The 17,777-nt window shown below is 54.6% G+C and overlaps 1 protein-coding gene across 3 annotated transcripts in view; it reads left to right on the top strand.

The window, feature by feature from the left end:
- Positions 1-16,940, top strand: part of TRIM67 (tripartite motif containing 67) — a 38,069-nt gene extending 21,129 nt beyond the window's left edge. For 2 of the 3 annotated variants that reach the window (XM_087828976.1, XM_087828974.1), the window contains 9 exons: positions 2,847-2,942; positions 4,810-4,932; positions 5,789-5,899; positions 6,987-7,146; positions 9,293-9,438; positions 11,258-11,396; positions 12,698-13,001; positions 15,489-15,651; positions 16,824-16,940. In XM_087828976.1, coding sequence (XP_087685102.1) covers positions 2,847-2,942; positions 4,810-4,932; positions 5,789-5,899; positions 6,987-7,146; positions 9,293-9,438; positions 11,258-11,396; positions 12,698-13,001; positions 15,489-15,651; positions 16,824-16,889 — 1,308 coding nt within the window. In that variant the 3' untranslated portion in view covers positions 16,890-16,940. The remainder of the gene's footprint in view (positions 1-2,846; positions 2,943-4,809; positions 4,933-5,788; positions 5,900-6,986; positions 7,147-9,292; positions 9,439-11,257; positions 11,397-12,697; positions 13,002-15,488; positions 15,652-16,823) is intronic. The other variant, XM_087828975.1, reaches the window with a different exon arrangement.
- Positions 16,941-17,777: the final 837 nt, after the last annotated feature.

Raw genomic sequence — 17,777 nt, 5'->3', positions numbered from 1 at the left:
CTGCCCTGTGGGCCTAAAGCTCTCCCTCTGGCTGCGGGTGAAGATGCAGTGCTGGGCCAGGGAGCAGCTGGTTTGACTCAGCATGGAAATGCTTGGATTTTTAAGCTGTCCTTCTAAACTCAGAGGCAGGCAGTTGGTTTGACCTTGACCCAGCATGGAGATACTTATGTTTTTAAACAGTCCATCTGAACTCAGAGACTCTGCAGGAATGTAAGTCTAACTTTAGAGATATAAGAAGACATATGCAATGCAACTTTTTGATTCATGTTAAAATTCACTGGATCATGAAAAAAAATGATCTTCTGCCTGGATATTTCCTTTTTTCCCAAGAGTTTGGTACAATCAACATCCTCAGAGACAAAACAATTCATTCACACTTCTCAGACTGGAGGCCCCTCAGAGCAGAAAGGACCATTTTAGTGTCCTCTGCCAGCACTCAAATAGCCCCTATAGGGATGAAAGGCATGTTCTCAAAAGCCAAAGCAAAATACAATGTGTGTCTGTGCTATGAGCCCCAGCTGGGCCCTGGGGTGCTGTGCACTGGGGAGGCCTCTCCAGACGGGCACTAAGAAACTGAGGGAAAGATTGGGCGGCGAGTCTGTTGAGCCTGGAAGCAGTGTCTACTGAGATTACTTCCTTTGCAGCCAGTTATTTGCCCAAGGTCACTGATCTCTTTCAAAGTCACTCTGTTGTGGGCTCTTCGCCAAGCTCCTTGGTCTACTTGCCAAACTCCTTGGTCAGCAGGCCTGGGGTGGGCTGGGGCGACGGGAAGCTGGCGCTGGCTGGGGCTGGGCTGTGCCGGCTCCCAGGGCCCAGAGGAGGCTGGAGGGCCCTCACTAATGCAGCTTCTCAGGGCTTCTCACGGGCAAAGGCTGTGAGCAGAGGTGATGGGTCTAGTGAGAGCCGTCCTACCCCAGCTGTGCCTCGAGTCAAGCAATCACACTGCCTTTAGTCAGCCAGGGAGCATTTTTGAGCCCCTGTTTTGTGCCAGCACCATTGGCTAGACACACAAAAAGAAGACAAAGGCACCATCATCAAGGGCCATCCGGGTCAGTGGGAGGCGGCCTCTCCTTGGGGAGGAAACTGGTACAGCCTCAGTGGGACCCAGGCTCCAGCAGAGTGCAGTAGGAAGGAAGGTGCAGCTCTTTTCCCGACATTGATAAACTTCAACTTGAAAATCCCTGTTGTTAACGATTCCCCTTAGGGCCTGTGAACTGTGCTGACATCTCACCCTCCTTCCCGGGGCAGCTATCTGGGGATGGACTCGCTGCCTCAGGACCTGATGCCTCTGAGGATGGATGCAAAGACCTATGCTGTCCAGAACAGTAGCCACGGCCACATGTGGTGGTTAAACTATTAAATAAAATGAAAAACCCAGCTCCTTCATTGCATGCCCACTTTCAAGCGTTCAGTAGCCACTTATGGCTGGTGGCTGCCACACTGGGCAGAGCAAACATGGAAAGAACACCTATCATTCCCTTAAGTTCTATTGGATATTTTTTTCTACATAGATCATTGCACCCGAGAGTGGGACACCCTGGGTGGGCTGTGGAAGGAGATGCCTAAATCAGCTGAGGTGAGGGGAGGGATGGCGAAGCCCACGGAGAATGAAAGAGCATCTCCAAGGAGTGGCGTCTGAGCTGAGCCACTGTCTGAGGCTCTCTCTGAGCAGGCCTGGGGTGGGGCCAGAGAATTCACATTTCTAACAAATTCCCGGGTGATGCTGATGCTGCTGGTCCAGGGACCACACTTCGAGAACCACTGATATGGTCTAAAGACTCACATTCACTGAGTCATTCATTCGACAGGTTTTGTTTCATGCTGCCAGGTGCCCGGTGCTCTGCCTGGACGTGAGCGATGCAGGCAGGGCCCCTGTTCTGGGAGCTTCCATTCCGGGGAGGGGAGACAGGCAGTAAGTGAACTTATGTGGGTTGGTGATAGATGTTCTGAAGAAGGACAACGAGGGCTGAGGGGAGAGGCCTTGCTGACAAGGTGACCTTTGAGCAGAGACCTAAAGAAAGTGGTGGGCTGGGGGTAGGGCATGACCCTGTCCTTTCTGGCTCTGTTTTGGTCCATCCTCAGCTTTTAATGTGAAAAGTGAGAGTCCTGTTAAAAAGCAAGATCGTCAACTCTACTCAATAGCTGGGGTTTGAAGAAGAGTTTCGCTGTGTGTGTGTTTCGTTAGAAAGAAACATGATGCTAAAGGCCATAGATTTGACCCCAGCTAGCAGTTTCACCTTTGGGTCCCAGCCACCTGTGTCACACGCCTCTCTGCAGGTGGGGAGTCCCAGGGCTAAGGGGGCTGCCATCAGGAGCCTATACCCCTCTAGATGATTCTCAGGATTGCCAGCCATATGGCTTCAGCCCATTTCCAGGGCCTGCAGGGCTCTTTCTTGCCCACCCTCCTGGGGCCAAAGGCGACTATGTGGGGGTGGGTTGGGTAGAACTTGGTCTGGGACCTGGGCTGTCCATCCATAGGAGGCTGAGGGTCCTACTGAGGAGGGATGGAGCTGCCCTAGGACGATAGGGGACCGGACCAGGCCAAGGGCTCTTGTCCTGGGTTCTGTGAACATCAGGAGCAGCCCCTCAGCCTGAGCCAACCAGCTGAGCACTCCTTGCATCTCTGCAGCTTTGAGGTCCGGACAGAAGAGAGGGGTCAGTCAGTCCACCTGTGCTGGGAAATGAGCATCCGCTGTCGGCATCAGGAGTCCACAGTCCTTCATCAATGAGGATGGTGGATGGATGGGGTCGGCTCCACCCCCTCTATGCACAGAAGTCTTGACAATGAAGTGCAAACTGTGCCTCTAACACTGCATTTTTCTTTCCAACCTGTGATACCTTTTTAGGCCCAACTGTCTCAGGCCTTAAACGGAGTGTCCGACAAGGCAAAAGAAGCGAAGGAGTTTCTGGTGCAGCTGAAGAACATTCTGCAGCAGATCCAGGTGAGGGCAGTGGGTGCAGCAAGTTCACGAGAAGCATCCAGAAGAAGGGACAGTATGTGGCCAGCATGTCCTCAGCGATGCACACGAGGAGGTTGGCTTGTCCCACCGCACAGCCTCCTCGTGTGCAGACACGACACACTCGATCCCCCTACACTCACGCGGCACCTGATACGGGAAGGAGATTTTGCATCAACTCAGTGAGAGAGGATCACAGAAAGAGCTGGAAGGAAGTCATGCAGCCTCCTGCATGGCCACCTCATCTTACTTGGTGTCGGCCTATATACAATATTTGGTACCCATGTAATCAATGCACCAAAATGTAAATGCATCATTTACTAAATACGTGTGTTTATGAGCACTCACGCTATGTCACATCTTGAGCAGATGCAGATCAGAAAGGCACGTGTCTGGCCTCAGGAGCTCTGTCTGTAGGGGAGAGTGCACACGCATGTGCTTCATGTGAATGTGCACATGGAGGAACACACACACGGTGAACCATAAAGCGTTCCAGTGTCCGGATGGAGGAAAGGGACCAGGAGCCCCGGATCCTTAATCAGCCAATAAAACCGTCCTGCCCAACCAGTGGAAGCGAAGATTCAGCCACATGTCAGATCATGTTTCTGATGTTTGCAGACATGAGATGTATTAGTTTGGTGGGTTTGCTATATAACAAAGTACCACAGGTGGAGTGTTTTAAGCAGCACGGATTTATTGTTTCATAGTTTTGGAGGCTAGGAGTTCAAGATTAAGGTGCCAGCAGGTTTGGGTTTTTTCTGAGGCCTCTCTCCTTGGCGTGCAGATGGCCATCTTCTCGGTGCATCCTCACATGCTCGTCCCTCTGTGTAAGTCTGTGTCCCAATCTCCTCTTCTTACAAGGACATCAGTCACGTTGGGTTAGGACCCACCCCAATGACCTCATTTTACCTTAATTACCTCTTTAAAGGCCCTGTTTCCAAATACGGTCACATTCTGAGGGACTGGGGTTAGGACTTCAACATAGGAATTTAGGGAAGGGACACAATCCGGCCCCTAACAAGAGGCCTGAACTCATGCTGATCTTAAAGACCTAGAGAGATTCATTTTAACTGAGAAACATAGACTCTATAGCAGGAGCAGTGGGTTTTTTTGTTTGTTTGTTTTACTGCATTTTAATTATAAAAAAACAAAAGAATGTGTTGCAGAAATTGTGAAAAGTAGAGAATAGTAGGCACAACTAAGAAAAGTTCACCAACATCTCACCACCTGAGGCGACCACCTCCCCATTTGGATACACTGTTCCACTGCTCTAGAGCAGCAATTTCCCACCCTTCCCACTGCATAGCACACGTAAACTATTTACTAAAACTCTGCGGCACACCAAAAGATTTATTTTTTGCTGATCTGACACAAATAGGTATAATTTTGATTCACACCAGACGGCTATTGTGTTGGCTGTTATCATTTCTTTATTTGCCAATCTAAGGGACAAGAGGTCAGTGGCCTTGACTACATAGTCAGGTATTGCATGTTTTAAAATTCTTGATGACGCACCAGTACGCCGAGGCACACTGGTTGAAAATCGCTGCTTTGGACACATGTGCGCACGCAATAAGATGTGATTACAAAGTACACAACTTGTAACCTGTTGTTGTTTTTTTCCTCTCATGAGGATTTCCTGTGACATTAAAAAGTCTCTCTGAACAATGTTTGAATGACTAAGGAATATTCCCCTATAGAGATGTGCCAAGATGCATGGTTCCTCTCCCTTAATTCGTATTTACACCCTTTGCAAATGTATAATGTTGCGGATGACTCCAGGACCAGTGTCCCTGGCATACATCTTTGTGTCCAGCACCGGCCTTCTCCTGATGTCCTCTGCTTCCCGCAGGAAAACGGCCTGGACTACGAAGCCTGCCTGGTCGCTCAGTGTGACGCACTGGTCGAGGCTTTAACGCGACAGAAAGCCAAGCTGCTCACCAAGGTCACTAAAGAGAGGGAGCACAAGTTGAAGGTAGGTGCCTGGAAGACCAAGGCCCCCAGTTCTTATTGCAGCCTCTGCACCCAGCGCAGTGAGTGAATGAATGAATGAATGAATGAATGAATGAATGAATGAATGAATGAAACAAGGAAGGGATGAGCAAGCTCTCCCTGGGCCCACTTACACTCATGTGATTTTCCCCAAAGCCAGTGAACCCACGTGCTCTCCTCCATAGCCAGAGTCAGACACCCTGAGCCCTGCTGGTTTCGAGTCGGAAGGCCCCGCTCTCCTACCTTCTCTAAGTTCTTTGTTCTGCCTCAGGAACTCCTGCTCTATCCTGCAGAGCAGAGGTGACTGCTGATGGTGACAAGGCCTTGCTCTGCTCAGGCCTCCAGCTCTGCCCCCTTCTTTAGCCTGCCTCTGATGTGTCTTGCACTCAATAATCAGTAATAATAACACGACCCCCATCCAGCAAGGGGAGGGGGTTCCCCTCCCACGGCACTGGGTTCCTGGTCCAGGCAGACACCCCTGAGCACACTGCATTGACTAAGGGCTGCCTCATCCTGAGGCTTGATCTGTTCTATAGACATTTCCCAACTGAATCAGAAAATAGGACTTTCAAAGAAAGAAGGAATGAGTATTGGGGATGGTCTGTGGTTTACCAGCAAAGCAGCTGCACCCATCGAGTGATCCGAGACCAAGTGGGAAAGGAGACAAGCAGCGAGAGAGGTTCAGACTATGCGCTTTCTCTGCTCGTCTATCCAGAGTTTAGGACGCCTGCTCTGTTGGGTGTTGAGGCCCCGCGTGTTGGGAAGTGGGTCCATTTGCGCCCCAGTAAAGAGGGCACATGGAGCTCAGCAGCAGGTGACTAGGGATTCTTCCCCCGCAGATGGTTTGGGACCAGATCAACCACTGCACGCTGAAGCTGCGCCAGTCCACGGGGCTGATGGAGTACTGCCTGGAGGTGATCAAGGAGAACGACCCTTCCGGGTTCCTACAGGTGAGCCAGCTCCCGAGGGCACCAGCCGGGCTGGGCTTCCTCCCTCCAACTCCACCGCCACTTCCCAGCCTAGGCGAAGGTTTAGCACGGTCCCTTCCACCAGCCTGGAGCTGAGTGGTCGTTTGCTCAAGGGTTCCAGAACACCCAAGGTCTCCTCCTGACCCCCTCTCACTAGCTGTGACCTTGGTTCTGTTCATTATTAAATGAGCAGGTCAAGTGTCATCATCTCTTGGCCCAAAGGCCATGCTTTTATGCTTTGATTTTCAGACACCCCAATGCAGCACTTTCCCCACCAATGGGAAAGGACAGACTTTGCCCAGCAAGCTGGAAAGAAGTGAGTTAGCAGAATCCACATGGCTTGAACCTCAAGGCTGCAGCGTCCTGCAGGCCTGGACAGGTGACTGCCGCCAGGCTGGCTCAGGGTCACGAGTGTCTCTTGGGCACATGGCAGTGATTCAGACTGCAGCTCAGCCCTCCATCTGTGGAGAAAATGATGAATCCCCTTGCTTAGTTTAGAGCCTCACAGCTCTAAAGGGAGACGTGCCAAGTGTCTGAATGGGCAGGACTTTCCGGCCCAGGAGAGCAGGGCTCTGGGTGTGACGCACAGAGAAGCTGGAGCAGAAGCTGCGAAATAATTTGGAGGAAACACGGTTCGGGGAGGTGAGCTTCCAAATTCTGGGGATATAGGAGATGCGTTCTTCAGATCCTGTGACAAACTACTAGTCTTTTCACTTTGCAAAGTACTAGATCTAGCAAAAGGGGTAGAATAAAGATTACTTTTGTGTATTTTTTTAAAGTGTCATTTGTTTCACAAAAGAGTTTGGCCTAATTTCTTTAAATAGCCAGTGCACTTCACATTTAACATGATCGAGCCTTTAAAATATGATTTAAACAACACAGTGCATTTGCACTTGCCTGGTGTCACACTGGCAGGGGTCATTTCCTCTCCTCCAAGGCTTGAGCACGAGCTGAGCACAGCCCCTTCCTGCCCCTGAGCACAGAGACAAAGCCCCCGCTCCTCCCTCACCATTTGCTGCAAGAGTTTTCCTTTGCAAATCAAAACCTTAACCTCTGTGCTCCCTTTCAGATCTCGGATGCCCTGATCAAGCGTGTCCAGGTGTCTCAGGAGCAGTGGGTCAAAGGCGCCCTGGAGCCCAAGGTGTCCGCGGAGTTTGACCTGACCTTGGACAGCGAGCCGCTGCTGCAGGCCATCCACCAGCTGGACTTCATTCAGATGAAATGTAGGGGTGAGCCGGGACTGGCCGTTTAGTCCACGCTTCTTTCAGAACAGGTGTCCCCTCTGCAGGGCAGCTTAGTGCCACTAGAAAACTGTGATCCTGGGAGGGAGGCCGAGTGGACAGGGAGGGACGCCCACACCACAGACCTAGCTCAAGTCCCAGCTCAGCCACCCACTAGCTGGGTGACCTAGGGCAGGTAGCACCCTGGTTTGAGCCCATTAGTAAAAGGGGATCATTTGTTTGGTCAGAGACACTCATTGGTGTCTGCATGTGCCAGCCTGAGGACATAGCCGGGAACAACCTTATAAATTCCCTCAAAATATCAAGCTGATGTTCTAGAGAACAAAATAGACTACACACAAACCAATCTATAATATATTGTCTGTTAGTGGCAGGTGCTTTTCTGGAAGGCGCCTCGGGGAGTATGTTGAGGTGAGGAGGAGAGAGATGCAAAATAGGGAAGAGCATTCCAGGCCACAGAGGGGTGGCAAGTGCAAAGGCCCTGAGGCAGGAATAAATTTTCTGTGTTCCAAGATGAGCAAGAAGGGCAGAGGGGAGAGGAGAGGGAACCAGGTGGAAGGTGGTAAGAAGTGAGTTCAGAGAACCACGGGGGACACAGGCTAAGGTTTATGTAAATTTTGCATAACTTGCCCAAGTGACAAAATTAGCCAGACCCAGAATCCTTCTCCAGAGGCATCAAGGGTATGCTCAGGAGAGGGAATAAAGCTGTCAGATTTCTTAACTCCAAATGTCAAAGGGCTGAGTGCCCCACCCACAGAATCTGTGAACTCTGGAAAATCCTCACCTGCAAAATATGTGGCGGTTTTTAAACTAAAGGAACAAGCCTCTCGCCCATCTCCATGCTCACCCCACATGCAGCTTGCACCTGGGGGAGGTTTGAAAATGTCAGGCGCCCCAGGTCTAAACGAGACGTGGTGCTGAGGGACAGGAGGAGCCTGGCAGGTGGGGGCAGGAAGGAGGGGTGGCTCTAGAAAGTTGGGGTTCTGAAGGAGGAGGCTTGGAGCTTCTCCAGATGCTGCTCCAGGTGGATGGAGCTGTGGGATTCACAGAAGAAGGGGGAGAGTGAATCGCAGGGCCCAGGGACAGAGAGAGGGCTCTTCCGTGCTGGTAAACTGAGGCCAGGGTCTCAGGCCGCCAAATTTGAAATCGGGCAGGGGTTGCACCCAGCTGAACTGTCAGGTGAAACCTGGAAGACGAGGCCCTCATACTTGGCCCCAAAATGAAATCTGTAGTTTTAACTGATGTTACAGTTTTCCCTTTTAAAAATGGCAGTGTGGACTGGGTTTACGTCTAAAATCTCTTGAGCCTGAACACAGCTTTAGAACAAAACATTCTCCCAATCTCACCTTTATAGAGTTTCTGATTTGTTTGATTCAAATCCCTACTTCCATGGGTTGACTGTCCAATACTCCGGGGTTGCCCCTCTGTCCAGGGTCCGGTTCCCTGGGCCTTTAAAATGCTCCCACTGTGTTCTCCCTCTCGGGAGCACACATGCACCTTTCCCTCCCCTGTTTCCTTCCTCCCCAGGCCCATTACCTTTGCCTTCCTCCCTCCTAAGCTCCAAGGGCCCTTCTTCTGCCTCCGTCACTTGTTTCCTGAGCCTACGCAGCCAAGCTGGCTCACTTCTACCTCTGTAACTTTCTAAGTAAAATTTCTCTTATAAAAAAATTAAATGCTCCCAGCCAAAGGCTTAAATGTGTCTTTGCATTTTACAGTCTCCCCCCAACCCAGCACCTTCCCAGCCTCAGGTGTGAGCTGCATAATGTCCCCAGAGGGTCCCTGTGGCACATGGACGGAGGCTCTATGAAATCGCCACAGGCTCTTCCAGCCCAATGGTGGAAACCAGTGATTGTCAGCGGGTGGGTGGGGAGAGGACCGCCCTTCCTCAGAGGGGTGAGGCCCCTGCCGTGGCCCCTGAGATTCCTGGACACCCGTGCCTGCCCTCCAGCCCAGCCTGAGTCTCGACCCCAGGGTGAGGTGTGCACAGGACAGGCCGGGAGGGGCCGCAGGGTGGCCAGTGAGGAGTTCAGCCAGCCTTCCTTCTCGGGGCGGGCCCCTGGGATGGATGGGGGGCCAGGGTGATCTGGTGCCTTAGGGGGGACTGTGCTCTAACGCTGGCCGGTCCCTGTCGCAGTGCCACCCGTCCCCCTGCTGCAGCTGGAGAAGTGCTGCACCCGCAACAACAGCGTCACTCTGGCCTGGAGGATGCCGCCCTTCACCCACAGCCCCGTGGACGGCTACATCCTGGAGCTGGATGATGGCAACGGGGGGCAGTTTCGGGTGAGCCCTGCTGCTGGTCTGGGGGGCCCTAATGAGCAGGACGGGAGTGGCTCCCACTGCCCCAACCTCCAGACCAGCTTAAGAGGCCCCTTAGCTCTGATGCCACAAGAGAGGGTATTGGCCCCAAGGAAAGAGGGACGGGAGGTGCAAAGGCCCTGAGGCAGGAATAAGTTTTCTGTTTTCCAAGAAAAGCAAGAAGGTCAGGGGGTGTCTGGGCTCATGGGAGATGAAGGGTCTCTCTACCAAGGGCTAGGCGAGGGCAGGGCCTGCAGGCAGAGGTGGCGGCCACAGAGAAAATCCAAGAGGACCTACCGTGAGACTGACACAGGTCTGAGCTGGAGCAGAGCTCAGAAAAGATGTTACCTCGCACATACCTACCTCCCAGTTGACCCCAGCAGTCCAGCCCTATCTATTCTTCAACACCTCCACATCTCCCCCTCCCACAGCTCCCAGCCCCTCAAAGCTCTCTCATACCTCGCCATGCCTGGTTCACTATTTATTTTACCTGCCATGGTGTGTGTGGAAGACACTTGACAAATGGCTGTTGGATGAGGTGACCTGAAACACAGGACCCAATGATGAAATGTCACGGGGATAATATAGGCTCCGTGTGAGCCAGAAATGCATCTTCCACTCCCCCATCTGGTGGAAACCCCGGGACAGCCCCCACGCCAGCCCAGACCCCTACTAGAACTTACCTTGAGATTTGACGCTCTGAAGTTCGAGTTACTGTAAGTGGTTTTGTGACATGAACACCAGGAAGCACAAACTCTGGGTCTCCTTAGGGCTCCTGCTTTCTGTCCCGAGAAGCTGTTGTCATTAGTAACTTGGGAAAACAAATGAAGAGTAATCCCCCTCCACAGCCAGGCAGGAAAGGTGATTTAGACAGAGTAGGGACACCTGGGAGAGGTACAAGGGGTTTAAGTTTGAAGTGAATGGGGGTAAAAGTAAAACCCTAGAAAAGAATCTTTGGGGTCTGATACAGAAATGTCTCACCCTCCCGGAGGCCAGGACAAAAAGCAGCTGGAGGGTGGGGAAGGGGTGGGGGACACAAGGGAGAGGAGATGGGGAGGCCTGGAGCACCCCTCTCACTCCAGAAGCGGCTCCAGCCCGAATGCACTTGAACCCACTGGGCTTGGTCACCCCCTTCCTCTGTCTGCATTTTCCCGTCACGTGGAATGATCCTTCTTATTAAAATATAGGCTATTTTGTTTATTTAGATGCTTAGCTCATTTGTCTAGCTTAAATTCCCATTGGAAACCAACAACCTTCTACTGTTCCATCCAAGAAGGGGGCGGGGTTTCTGCACCTCCATCCCCTGGAGGCCTGATGTCAAAGGGCTGACTCAGCAGAGGCTGTGTCCTGCTGACTGCAGACCTGTGGTCCCTCCCTGCCTCCCTAGGACCCGCCACAGCTCACAGCCTCACAGGCAGAGGGCTTGGTCGGCCAACAGTGAGGGTTAGTGCCCAACTGGGACGTGGTCTGTGCCCCTGCCACCACTTATCCAAATTCTTCTTATTCCATAACCCTAACACTTTTTAAAAATATATTTTTTTATTGATTTCAGAGAGAGGAAGGGAGAGGGAGAGAGAGAGAGAATCATTGATGGGCTGCCTCCTGCACACCCCCTACTGGGGATCGAGCCTGCAACCCGGGCACGTGCCCTGACCGGGAATCGAACCGTGACCTCCAGGTTCATGGGTCGACGCTCAGTCACTGAGCCACTCAGGCTGGGCATAACTCTAACCCTTTTAATGTTGCTGGGGGAGATTTTCCAGGTGACAGAGGTGCCTAATGAGCAGTCCTGGCTCTCTTTTAGGAGGTGTATGTCGGCAAGGAGACCCTGTGCACCATCGATGGCCTCCACTTCAACAGCACCTACAACGCCAGGGTCAAGGCCTTCAACTCCTCCGGCGTCGGGCCTTACAGTAAAACTGTCGTCCTGCAGACATCCGACGGTGAGCACCGGGTCTCTCGGGGGAGACAGATGCAGGTGCTATGGGAGAGCTTCCAGAAGAGGAGCCCACGTTTCATCCCAGGGACCAGGACGACCACCACCTCACGTAGCAGTGAGGGAGTGGGGGGAATGAGGTGGCAGGGAGGCTAGAGTCCCCCAGCTCTGTCCCTGCTCTGCTCGCCTGCTCCACCCTCCTCACAATCCATGAAAGACAGACATTCCTTCCCCCCATTTACTGGGCCTAGCAAAGGACACTAGCAGCTGAGAGACTCAGGGCACGAAAGTCCCACTTCCGAGGGACCCCGAGCAGGCAGGACAGTCCCAGAGAGAAGGCACACGCCAGCCCCGGTTCGAGCCTTCCTTGCAGCGGGAACCTGTCCCCTGAATACCTACTGCAGAGGTCAGATCTGGTGGCTTCCACACCTGGCTGTAGCCTCCAGGTTCCCGGCAACACGACCACATCAACAACGATGGGCTGAGCGCGTAGCGGGAGCCGTGACGTGAATAAGGAAGGCGTGCCCGAGCCTGTCCTGCTAACCCAGGCCACCCTGCCGGGCTGCAGGGGCTCCAGGGTGCGGACCCTGTGTTTACTGGCGTCATTTACCCTGGCTCATCCCCATTGCCGAGGAAAACAGGACAAGGCTGGATTGCCTCCGGGACGGGGACGGGGAAGGGGGAGGACAGGAGCAGACGGTGTCATCAAGGGCGCAGCTGTGATGCTTCTCTGCACACGGTGTGACCTGCAGAGACATTTTATAAACCACAAGGTCTCCTGGCCTGGAGACATGCAGACCTCGCCCGGTGTGTTTTGGCCATAACTTTAAGGAGAGGCCTCACTTCCCACAACTAGATGGGCTGGGGGAGCAAAAGGGGGAGCCCCTGATGGGCTGTAAAACAGGCGAATGGAGCTTTGTGACTGGTTACATCGCTTTCCCTCTTGTGTCTCAATGTCCACTTCCCCTTCCACTCACACAGTGTGAAGCGAGCGGAACAGCCAGAAGCCAAGACTCCCCGAAACGCATTAGATGTGGGGCTTTGAGGCCTGAGTGTCTGGGTTTCTTGGCAAGTTGGGTTCATGGGATCAGGAACATGGATGAACACAGATCAGGGAGTGCATGTGAGCGTGTGCCCATGTGCATGTGTTAGTGTGTGTGCATGCGTGTGCAGATCACACAGGGAGGGACATGTCCTGCGGGTGCCGACTTCCTGAGAGATGCGCCTAAGCCTGTGTCTGAGCCCAGGTTCGAGACTGCCAGCAAACTCCATCCCCTGACCTGCTCCTCCTGCCTCCTTCCTTTCCAGTGGCCTGGTTCACCTTTGACCCCAACTCGGGGCACCGGGACATCATTTTATCCAATGACAACCAGACCGCCACCTGCAGCAGCTACGACGACCGGGTGGTGCTGGGCACGGCGGCATTCTCCAAGGGCGTGCACTACTGGGAACTGCACGTGGACCGGTACGACAACCACCCCGACCCCGCCTTCGGGGTGGCCAGGGCCAGCGTGGTCAAGGACATGATGCTGGGCAAGGACGACAAGGCCTGGGCCATGTACGTGGACAACAACCGCAGCTGGTTCATGCACTGCAACTCCCACACCAACAGGTGCGCCCGCCCCGTGCCCTGCCCTCCTCGCGCTGGGGTCTGGGAACCAGGGCCCCGCGGGACCCATGTTCCTTCTGCCCTGCTTCTGGTATCGGGAATGTGGGGAGATGTTTTCAGCCACGTTGGTGTCCGATGTCCAAGTGGCTTTGACTCGGACCAGGCGGAACTGATCACAGCCCAGATGAGCGAAGCGGACAGGTTATTCGGGAAGACACGCCCAGGATCCACGGGATCCTCAGATGCAGTCTCTCCCTGGTTCTGCTCCACTTTCCTCCACGCTCCGCCAGCCCAGCTTCAATTACTGCAGGGCCGATGGCCTCGTGGCTGTGACCAGGTCCCCGCAGAGGGAGCAGCTGCCGCCCCCATGGCAGTTTACCTGGATCAACCCCTCTTGCTACCCCGCCTCCAGTGGGCTTTAGGCCTGGGCAGCGCCCTCCAACAGGGCAGGCCTGGGAGGGGCAGGCTCTGCCCTGGGGCTGCCCTGGGAAGATGCCCTGATGCCTGGGTCCTCCAGGGACCTGTGCCTTGGCCTTTCCTCAGACAGAGAAGGCAGTGGGTTCCCCACCCCCCATCACAGTGCAGTGTTCTCTTCCTCCTCTCCCCCAGGGGTTCTGTGTGTAGGCGGCGGGGCGATGGAAAAGCCTGGAGCCAGCATTGGCCAAGGACCCAGATATGGAGAGTGTGGCCACCCGGGGCCACCTCCTTGCTGTGGGTCTCCTTCCTGGTCGACTATGGGTTGTCTTCACAATCAGGAGAGGCAAGGAGCCTCCGGGAGCCAACCTCACTGGGCCCAGCTCTGGGCAAAGCCGGCCCTGGAGGTTCTCTGTGCTCTGGGTCCACCCTCAGGTCCTGCATTTGGCCTTAGGGGTCATGGTCTGGGACAGAGACTTGCCCAAGAATCCCCAGGGGAGCTAGAAGCTGACCAGACCCTTTCCACCTGTCTTTTCACTGGCAGGGACCCCTATCTCCACACGCCTGGAGGAAGGGGCAGCTCTGTCCCCCTGCACCCTCTTTCTGGGCTGTCTGGGTGCTGCAGGCCAACCAGCCTCCTGTTCATAGACCACAGAGGGGACCAAGCCCGGGCCCACCAGCTCGGTGTCTGCTTGCTTAAGCCAAACCAGCACCGAGACGCACTGCCTGCTGATGGAATGAAAGCAGGGAGAATTTATTGAGTGCTTACTTTGTGCCAGCCGCTGTGGGAAGCACCCGATTTACATGATCTCCTTGAGTCCTCACAAAAGTCCTATTGTTGCTGCTGTTTTACAGGTGACCAGACCTGGTCTTAGAAGGGTTAACCATGGCCCAAGTCACCAGGCTAATTGGTGGTGCTACAGGGGACCTTGACCCGGTTCTGCATGTGTGGTGGGGGAGCCTGCACATAGAGCCCCCGGGTGATGGGGGTGTGGGGTGATGGGGTGCAGCAGGGAGCACGGGCCGCTGGGCGGTGCTGACCTTGGGTGGAGGCTGCACTTGGGTGGGAGGCACACTCCTGTGCTTCAGACGGGTCACTACCGGCACCTGGTGGTCAGTGTCCAAATAGCACCAATGGCCTGTTCTAGTTCCCTTTTCCCACCTGCAGGACCCTGCCCAGGGGCCCTCTGAAAAAGCACCCCTCCTATCAGCCCCGAGTCCTCCCAACTTTCCCACTCTCTGCCCCACCTTCGGCCTCCAGCCGGTGGCTCATTCCCAATCAGCACAGGACAAAGAGGGTTTTCTTATCAGACATAGGTCAAGGTTAAGACCCCGGGGAAGGGGAGTCCCTCTAGGAGGAGGCAGGTCAGCCGAGGCCCCCTGGAGCCTGCTGCTCACCTGATTAAAGGTGCTTCCAGCAAAGTGGGTATGAATGTCCACCGCCACGAAATGTAGTGTCACCGATATTTATCAATTAAGCTGCACAGTTTATTCCCAAGGCTCCGCTGCTGATGGCCTGTGGGATGGTGACTCAGACAGATTCAGCACCTGTCCCCTGCCATGGCTTCCTCACAGAGCCCCAGGATATTTCCAGGGAGACCATTTGAATCAGGTGGGGCCCTTCACAATCTCCCCAGGGCCTGGCTGTCTGCCTCTTCCACGATCTCCACGTCCTCACTTGGCTAAAACCGAAAAGGGCACCAAGTCGGTTCTTTACCTCGGCAGGTAAAGGAGCCTTCCCCTCCCTCGTCCCTCCCTACGCTTTCAAGTGGGACCCGCTCATTAGAACCCTAACTCCCCGAGGCCCAGGTCTCAGATACGGTCAGCAAGAAGGGGCTGCATCGCCTGGTCCCTAGGGTAAGGCGCCTGACCTGAAGGGCAAGGTCTTCCCGCGTGGCCCCTTCACAGGTGAGCGCACTTCAAAAGAAGGATCATAAGCCCAGAAGAACAGCCCCCAACCACCGAAGGGCCTGTTTTTAGGTGCGGGTGTCCCGTATCCTTTAGGTGATTTCCCTGAGCCATCGCCTATCCCAGGCTAGGCGTGGTGACGGCCTTCCTGGGGCCTCTCTCCCCCAGGACCGAAGGCGGCGTGTGCAAGGGGGCGACCGTGGGCGTGCTGCTGGACCTGAACAAGCACACGCTGACTTTCTTCATCAACGGGCAGCAGCAGGGCCCCACGGCCTTCAGCCACGTGGACGGCGTCTTCATGCCGGCCCTTAGCCTCAACCGCAACGTGCAGGTACCTCGGCCCCCCGCCCCAGGCCTGCCTGGCTGCTCCCCCTGCTGCTCCGGGGTGTCCCCCAGGGCGCTTGGGCAGAGCAGGCCACAGAGAAGCCCACTTCGGTGCCTGCCCAGGCAGAGAGCTTACCTAGCGCCCGCCTTGGGCATTCTCTGGAGACCGTCCGCTTTGCATAAGTGCTTAGTTGTTCATTTGAAAGGAGCAGAGGCTCCTAGGCAGCAGCTTGGGGAGAAGCCCTGGAAGGGATCGGGGCAGGGGGATGGGTGGGAAAGACAAAGTGACCCCATTCTCTGGGGAAGCAGTCGGAGGAGAGTCAGCGCCCCTGCCCGGCGTGGACCCTGATGGCCAGGCACGTGCTAGGGCCTTTGGGTGGGGGTGCCGAGCCATCCTGGAGCCATCGTGTGGCTTTCTCCTGGGAGGAGAGTTGGGGAGAGACCACTCCCTTAGGCGCTGTGAGTCCTGTCCTATTCCCCCTTAGCCCCTCTGCCCCTCTCTGGCCCCCCGCATGAAGCAGGCAGGAAATTTGTCCTTATAGGGCTCATGGCTGGTCCTGGTCCTAGTGGGGTACTGATGGCTCAGGAGCTCCCCAGGGAAGGTGTAAGGGAGGGGGAGAAGTATGGAGGTGCCCTCCCTTGTCTCCAGCAGAGTCCTCTTGCCCCAGGGAGCAGGGGGTGGGGGCAAAGACCTGCTCTGTGGTGCCCGTGGCCTTGGATGTTGATGGTCTGCATCAACTCCTTACTGATTGATTTGTGCATCCACTCACTTGCAAATGGGCTTTGAGGCAGCCTGAGTGATGGGCTGGTAACCACAGGGTTAATGGGACGGGTACAGGAAAGGAAAGAGGGCCATGGGGAGAAAGTGGAAGCCAACAGACGACCAGTTCACCCACTGCAGCAGAGAGCCAGCCTTGCCCAGCTCCTGGCCACGAGGGCAGAGTGGCACCAGGGCAGCTGGGTGGTTCATTTATGAGGAGAGAGGCACAGGCCTGCTCCTGGGGGCAAACTCGTGGACCTTACATTAGTGGCATCATAAAAGGCAGACCCACAACACAGAGGAGCTGCTGCCTGTGGGGACCCTGGCAAGCAGAGCACAGCACATGGCGACCGTGCTCTGGGCACTCAGGGCTCTCATGGCAGCCTCTCCACCCTCACGTGACCTGCCTTCATTTCCAGGTCACCCTGCACACAGGACTGGAAGTGCCGACAAACCTGGGGCGGCCAAAGCTGTCGGGCAACTAGCCCCCAGCCCCAGCCCTGCACGGGCGTCTGGGAGAAGCCCACCATCCCTCGCTGAGTTCAACAACCACGCGGGCAGATGACCATGCCACGGTGCCACCCAGAAGTCACTGAGTATCTTAGAGACATGTTTTCTTTGAGGGACAGAGGATGGGTCTGCAGGCTGGGCCTGCTGAGACCACTGTCGTGGAGAACATGGGTGTATGTTCCCCTTGGTCCCGCCTGGACGGTTCAAATACTCACAAAGAGGACCTTTCTCGGGGGAGTGAGAAGTATTTGGGGTTTACGGTTGTTTCCTGCCATCTGTTTTCAGAGCTGGTCTTTTGGGGAGGAGAGCAGATGTTGAGAGGAGGGAAAACTTTGTGACTGGTGTCCTGAGAGCAGGAGGCAGGAGACCCTTTGGAACCCACGTCCCAAGTGTCCACCCTTTGCTGGGCGTCACTCCTTCAGAGTCCCAAGGTGGCAGGTTCCCATCTTTGCCAGGAAAAGTTCTTTAGCTTTTTGGTCCTGGAGACTTCAATGTGTTCTCCCACTTGCAGACCTAATCCAGGATGCATAGAAAGGGGCACTAATTATTCATTTGTTCTTTGCCTCTTATTGAACTGTTAAGAGCCTTCTAAATGATTTCCTGTAGGTCCTTCATTCATCAACCAATCTCTCTCTCTCTCACACACATACACACTAGTCTGCTAAAATTAATCTACTCAAGTCCTTGGTTCTTAAACACAGAAGAAAACACTGCAATTGAAATTGGAATGACCTGTGTGACAAGTCTCCACCTGGTGGTGGCTTTTCTGGAACCGGCTCCCCAAGAGGTCACCTGCAAACCTGCCTGAGCTGCTCTCCCGAGCTGTGCCACGCTCAGACTCACCACACACAAGACGCGAGACC

Source organism: Miniopterus natalensis, chromosome 21 (genome assembly GCF_054644295.1).
Source record: "Miniopterus natalensis isolate mMinNat1 chromosome 21, mMinNat1.hap1, whole genome shotgun sequence".
NCBI classification, from domain to species: Eukaryota; Metazoa; Chordata; class Mammalia; order Chiroptera; family Miniopteridae; genus Miniopterus; species Miniopterus natalensis.
This window is presented reverse-complemented; position numbering and strand designations above follow the sequence as displayed.